Source organism: Camponotus floridanus, unplaced genomic scaffold (assembly GCF_003227725.1).
Source record: "Camponotus floridanus strain SB8 unplaced genomic scaffold, Cflo_v7.5 scaffold549, whole genome shotgun sequence".
NCBI lineage: Eukaryota > Metazoa > Arthropoda > Insecta > Hymenoptera > Formicidae > Camponotus > Camponotus floridanus.
Genome location: NW_020229713.1, coordinates 12,501 through 19,934, shown reverse-complemented (window position 1 = coordinate 19,934; position 7,434 = coordinate 12,501). Strand labels below are relative to the sequence as shown.

The following is a 7,434-nucleotide window of genomic DNA, read 5'->3' as shown; positions in this document are numbered from 1 at the left end:
GACTCTTTGATATGAAAATACAATCAATTACTTTTTTATGAATATTTCAAAATATATACTATAGAATATATTTCAAATATATACTATAGAATAAAATATGTATGTAAATTTAATGAATTACTATTATATAATCATTATATGTATACTTTGGATAATTTTCATGTAATTTGTATTGGATAATTTTCATGTAATTTGTAAGAATGTATTCATGATATTTCTTAATTATTAATAATATTAATATTAAATAGATAGAGAGATGAATTGTAGTTTAATATTACTGGCAATAACAAAAGAAATATTACTGAGATATTACTGATTGAAATAGTCAAAATTATTAACTGATTCTTTCAATAAAATGTCACTGATTTATAGTGCTGTACTTATAACTGCTATAATCAGTGACTATTTACTGTTTTTCAGTGATAATACACTGATTTACTTTTAGACAGTGCTTTATTCAATAATACTATTAAATATATTATTATGGTAAGAAAAAGACGTCAAAATATGGTACATTTTATGATGTCAAAATGCGATACATCTCATGACATCAAGAATCTGTGACATTAGATCATCACTTTTACGTCACAAAAACGTCAATTCGTGACATCAAGAATAGTCAGTGAATGACTAATTTGAAACGTCAAAATGACGTGTGCTTGTTACCTGGGTTAGTACTACAGGATTCCTTCGCGATAGTAAAAAAAAAAATAATTAATATAATCTTTATCGGAAAAAATCTTACGAAAACATAATTGATGTTGTATGATCCTTTTTTATTAGATTTAAATAGGTTTTGATAAATTATGAACTCCCAGGGCAAGAGAGAAATTTTAAAAGTTTAGGTTTAAATTTTTCTTTTCCCAGATGATATACTCCCCACCAAGGAGAATCTTCATTGCTAAGAGAATAGTACAATACTTTTAAACCTTGAGAATATGTTCATTCTTTCCACCATGGCAAAAGCCTACGAGATTTAACAAAAAAAAATTCTAATATAAAACAACACGACAAGAAAGTAGCGAATAAGAGCCATCGTGGATGGTAATGCGTAAATTTTAATTGTTCGCGATAATTTAAACGAGCACGAGATGTATGCATATGTTTCACTTGGTGCATTTACCAAGATATAGATTCTCATTTTTGAGAATTCTATAAATCCTCTTTACCCTTCTGAAGAGATGTAGACAAGAAAAATATTGGGGCGATATTTAATTATATATTTAATTATAATATAACATAATTTAATTATAATTATCTATATATTATGAATATAATTTACACTTTCCTTTACTTCATGTTTATAAGAAAATAAAAACATCAATGAATTGCAGACCAAAATGAATCCATGTAAATGCACGTGTATTTAATTATATATTATTAACGTACATAAGCATAAATAATAAATAAAAACTATAAACATTATAAAAAGCTATTTGTCAAAAAGATATATAGATGTATTTGCGTCACAATTGTTACTTCTATCAAACGGTTATTGTTGATATTTGACAAAATTTTGAAAGTAATTCTGTTGACTTTTGATTTCGAAAAAGCGCATTTGTAGTTTGCTTACAATATTTGAAGTATATGGCTGCATACATGTGAAATTTTCTGCTAATTCTGTAAAGCATGTCTAAAACAGATTATATCGGTATTAGTGTAAATAGCCAATAATTATTATTATATTAAATTATCTATTATGTATATATAATATATATTATTATATATTTATATATATATTTTATATATATATGTATATATAATATATATATATATATATTTAATATATTTATTTTAATATATATATATATATATTTATATATTTAATATATATATATATATATATATATTAAATACATACAATAATAATAATAATCTTAAATGTAATAGAAATAAATAATAATTATGGAAATATGAAAATTACAAATTTACTGAAATGAGAATAAAATCATTCTTCTATTGTACGTACCTACGTGTTCTATTATATTATGTGCATAGTGTTGCACTATATTTTACTTACCAACTTTTTTGTTTACAAGGAGTACTTATAAATAATAGTTAGATAGTTACTTTGCAAGTAATTTTTAAGAAATAAAAATCAAAATTTAAAATTGGAAATTTTAAAAATAAAATAAAATTAGCAATTTATATGAGCTGCAGCTGTCACAGAGATAACATCATTATAATATTATAATATTATAATTGTTACATCTAGCAAGAACATTAATCTTTTTAACTCATCCATCTTTATTAAATTTTTATTTTAGTAAACAAATGACTCGTGTAATATTAAAGTATGCAAATCACATTACGTAATATTTTCTCAATTATATTAAAAAACATTTAAATTTATTTAACTAAGAGCTGAACGTCTAGACTAATTAAGATTTAAATCTAAAACTTGTAAATTTTCTTTTTAAAATTTATAATTCGATTTTCACTAAAATTTCCAAGTAAAGAAATTCTCTTTCTCTTTTGCTTTCGCTCGCTCGCTCATTCTTTCTCACTTTCTCAATCATTAAAAATTGCATGTTTCCAAAATAATATATTTTTGGAAATTAGAAATAAATATATGCTTATTTTATAAAAAAATTAAATTACATTAATTTTTGCTTGTTATTTTAGGACACTGTGACATTAATATATTCTGTATGAAAACAGAACAATCAATGATTAATAAACGAAATATTAGTATAATAATGTTCCTAAAATTTACCTCTACTTTCGTATTTCTTTCATTCACAAAACGCGATAACTTCTTACATTCATTTAATTTAACTTGCATTACATTAAGAAATTTATCTGTTATGAAGTCGTTTATCTAAAACAAATTATTTTGATGATATTAAACAGCAATATTTGATGTCATCATGGTTATTTATTTTACACACACACACACACACGCACACACACACACACACACACACACATATATATAAGCACATGCAATTTTTACCTTTTGGAGTTGATCTGTGGAATACACATGATTAATAATTACAGTAAATGTTGCATACTCGCTGATTTGTCTATAACAGTAAAACAATAAATTTATTGATACACACATAAATTGTTGAATGATAGATATATATTTACGGAGAGAAAATTGTATTACTTAGGTTTTATATTTTTAAGATTGTGTAATATGAAATCGAGTACTACAGGATTCCTTGCATGCTTTGCGATAGTAAAAAGAAAATAATCAATATAATCTTTATCGGAAAAATCTTTTAAAAATATAATCGATGGTGCACTATCATTTTTTATTAGATTTAAATAGGGTATGATAAATATTGAATCCTCAGGGCAAGACAGATATTTTAAAAATTTAGTTTTAAATTTTTCTTTTCCCAGACGATATACTTTCCACCAAGGTGAATCCTTCATACTTTCACTGCTAAGAGGATAGTACAATATTTTTAAACCTTGACAATATGTCCATTCTTTCCACCATGGCAAAAGCCTATGAGATTTAACAAAAAACAAATTCTCATAAAAAAGTTTTGCACATATTAATCTTATATTTTGATTAAATAATTTTACAAATTATGATTTTATAACATAATATAATAAAGTTAAATTTTGATCGAATAATGTAACAAACATTGCACATGTATCTACAAAACATTTAAATTAAAATAATCAGAAATATACAAGAAAAATTACGTGTTCTTTTCTGGATTCTCGAGATGTGAAATTAAGTTATGTTGGGCTGTTTCTATGCATATGCGACCATCAAGATTACATGCCCATTTCGCAGCCTCCATTCTCAAACTCTTTGTAAGATCGTGTTCATTAGAATCAAGTTCATTGTATTTAAGTGAATCAAGCAACTTGTATAGTAAGATTAACACTTTCACCTAAATATATAAATATATATATATACATATATATATATATATATATATATATATGTACACATATATGTATTTATATGTATTTAAACAAGTATTGAGAAAAGCTCTCTTAAATTTTAACAATAAATAGAAAGGTCATAGGCGATAGAGAGCATGTAAATAATTAGATAATCAAGATTAAAATAGAAAAATCATAATTTAATAAAGCAAATTAAGTACGATAAACATACAAAAATTAAACATAAGAATATACATAAGGTACGAACGTTTCTGCCTCTCGCTTTGAGCCTTCTTCAGCGCAATAATAATAACCAACAGAAATTAATATAAAAATTAATAAATCATGAATATAATAAGGTATTGAGTAACATATAAATAATGATAAAATCGCAATCGGCGCAACGTTAATAGACGCTTATCGAAGTAATAGATCTTCATGGTAAAAAATAGAAACCTTATTGTGCAAGTGTAATTGGTGTAGAACAGAACACTTGTCGCATCCAAGTTTTCATCATAGGAATCTTGACCGTATTGTCAAAATCCTTTTAGACAATTGCTATTCCTTGAGCTTCATATTTGAAGTCATAAGCCAACGACTTAGATTTTTGTTTATGAATCGTGATCGCGGTGATCTTGGGACATTGAAAGATTCTTCCACGTTTTTCACAGTCCCATACTTGCCAAACTTCACTGAGCGGTTTAGAAGCGTCACAAAGAACTTGGACATCAAACTTTCCTATACCAGCCTAAATAAATTAAACAAGTTTATTAAAGTACATAAAGACTACATTCCCTCTAATCAAAAAACCAATGTAGTTTATAAAATTAATTGTTCGGATTGTGACGCTTCATATATTGGCCAAACTTCGAGAATGCTAAAGACGAGAATTTCGGAACATAGATCGCAACTTAATAGAAATTATACTACTCGCTCTGTCGTTACAAATCATAGGCTACAATACGATCATGATTTTTGTTGGAACGACGTTAAAATTCTGGATGAAGCTCCTTTTTACAATAGAAGATTAATTTCTGAAATGCTTTACATCAAGAGACAAAAGAATGGTTTAAATTTACAGACAGACACAGAAAATTTATATCATGATATTATAAACGAGCTACCGAAAATTTGAATGTCATGTTCGGGTATATACTCGTATACCAGCCTTCTCATCGGCATTTCTAACAGTAACTGTTTCTCACGTTGAACCTTATTGTTTCTCTCCATCTTTCGTATTATCGTTGAACAGTCTCTTTGTAAGTATTTATATTGTCACACAGTATATTATATGAATTGTTTAAAATACCGGATCATGCCATTTTCAGGCTGCATTTGGTACTGTTGTCGAGTTTCTGTTCTACACCAATTACACTTGCACAATAAGGTTTCTATTTTTTACCATGAAGATCTATTACTTCGTCTATTAACGTTGCGCCGATTGCGATTTTATCATTATTTATATGTTACTCAATACCTTATTATATTTATGATTTATTAGTTTTTATATTAATTTCTGTTGGTTATTATTATTGCGCTGAAGAAGGCTCAAAGCGAGAGCCAGAAACGTTCGTACCTTATGTATATTCTTATCTTTAATTTTTGTATGTTTATCGTACTTAATTTGCTTTATTAAATTATGATTTTTCTATTTTAATCTTGATTATCTAATTATTTACATGCTCTCTATCGCCTATGACCTTTCTATTTATTGTTTATATGTATTTATATTGTTACTTGATATAAATTTTATATTTTTCGATTCTTGCATTATACTTTGCTATATAGAAAGATATCTTGCGTAATTGTATTTTACATATTAAGATGGTTTATATATTAAAAACATTCTGTCTTTGTAAACAGCTCTGAATTCATTTCACATAAAGATATCTATCTTATATAGCTATACTTATATATACGTATTTATACAAATTTGTTTACACAAATTTGAATTTTTCTTGCGTGCACATTCACACATGCTTAATACATGTTCATATTACAAAATAAACATACAGAAGTGAATGCATGCATATATTGTAAACATGTAGACATTATATCTATTGTATAAATGTAGACATTATATCTATTGTATAATATAATTTAATAATTTGTTAATTCTTTTGTGTATTAAACACATAGATAATTAATATATATATATGTGTCCTACTAACTTTCTATCTTAAAATTAATGATATTTAAATCGTCATTTTAAATATTATGCTGTGATTAAAAATGATAACAATTTTCCAACTTTTCTCCCTTTTCCTCTCGAATTTCTTATAATATTAGTACATACACTATTCGAGTGTTAATTTACAAATATACTTATCTTTCATTTAAAATATGTATATTTAAACCTTTTTATCTAATCAAATTTTTTCTAATTACATGTACAGTATCCGTCAAAAATATATCATCTTTTTTAAGGATAATTTAATTCAAAGTGTATATATGTATTTAATTAATTTTTCTTAAGTAGCTGGTTCATTATTGAATGAAAAGTCTATTGTTAAATAATCTATATTATACCTACTATTGAAACATGTGACTAGATAAAAATATATACACTTTGAATTAAGTTATTCATTTTGAGTTAAGTTATTCTCAAAAAACATAAAGGTGATATGTTTTAAAGGTGATATTTTTGGCCTATACTGTATTTTATTGTATGTATCTTTTTGACAAGCACTTAATAATTATTGTTATAAATGCATACAATATTAATATGTGCAATAAGTAATATGTTTTAGTATGTTGGAGACATCACTATTGACATTGTTTATAATTTGTGTTATTACCTTGATTTTAATATATATTCTTTCCTGAAATAGAAAGATATTGGACAGATATTCTAAAGCTTTAAACATAGGATACCATGCCACGTAGTCTGTTTCTTGTGATAGATATTTTGCAATATTCCAGAATACAGTGGAATTAAGTTGGTTTGTTATCATTAAGTGGAAAGCGTCATCGATAATTTGAGCACGATTCAAAACATGTATTTCCCTATAATTTGTAGAATTTAGATAACTTGCCATTCTTCGCCAGTTCTCGATATCGTAATTGACTCGATAATATCCTGCCGAAAATAAATAAATTGTATATAAATATATATATATATATATATATATATATATATATACATAATTCTTTCAAATGGTTTATCAGTACAAGTATCTGTTTATACTTTTGTACTTAAACTTTTGTACATTAATAGAGATCAAAAATATATCATAAAGTGAACATAAATGGAAATGCAATTTGTATATTATATTAGGTATAAAATCATTTTGCATGAAAATTGAATATTTCTAATAATTGTGCGTATGTATGTATATATATGCATGTATATATAATGTATGTATGTATATATAATGTATAATAAATGTAATGTATATAATACATAATATAATGAATAACACTTTTAATAATGTAAATCTTTCTCTCCAATGTGTGTGTATGATAAACACTATAAAATGCAATAAATTTATTGCAAACTTACCAGTTTGTTCTGGATTATATACCATAAAGTTATCCGGTCCTATATTATGAATGTTGTAGTTATTTCTCAACTTATCCGAT

The 7,434-nt window shown here is 25.2% G+C and overlaps 1 protein-coding gene across 1 annotated transcript in view; it reads right to left on the bottom strand.

Annotated features, from left to right (window-relative positions):
- Positions 1-1,373: 1,373 nt before the first annotated feature.
- Positions 1,374-7,434, bottom strand: part of LOC112639284 (aminopeptidase N-like) — an 18,181-nt gene continuing 12,120 nt past the window's right edge. Inside the window, exons 5-11 of the mRNA XM_025412686.1 lie at positions 7,355-7,434; positions 6,651-6,931; positions 3,664-3,857; positions 3,113-3,460; positions 2,957-3,026; positions 2,717-2,821; positions 1,374-1,633 (exon numbers count right to left, since the gene is read on the bottom strand). The exon at positions 7,355-7,434 is cut by the window's right edge and continues 258 nt beyond it. Of these exons, the coding sequence (XP_025268471.1) occupies positions 1,493-1,633; positions 2,717-2,821; positions 2,957-3,026; positions 3,113-3,460; positions 3,664-3,857; positions 6,651-6,931; positions 7,355-7,434 (1,219 nt within the window). The 3' untranslated portion in view covers positions 1,374-1,492. The remainder of the gene's footprint in view (positions 1,634-2,716; positions 2,822-2,956; positions 3,027-3,112; positions 3,461-3,663; positions 3,858-6,650; positions 6,932-7,354) is intronic.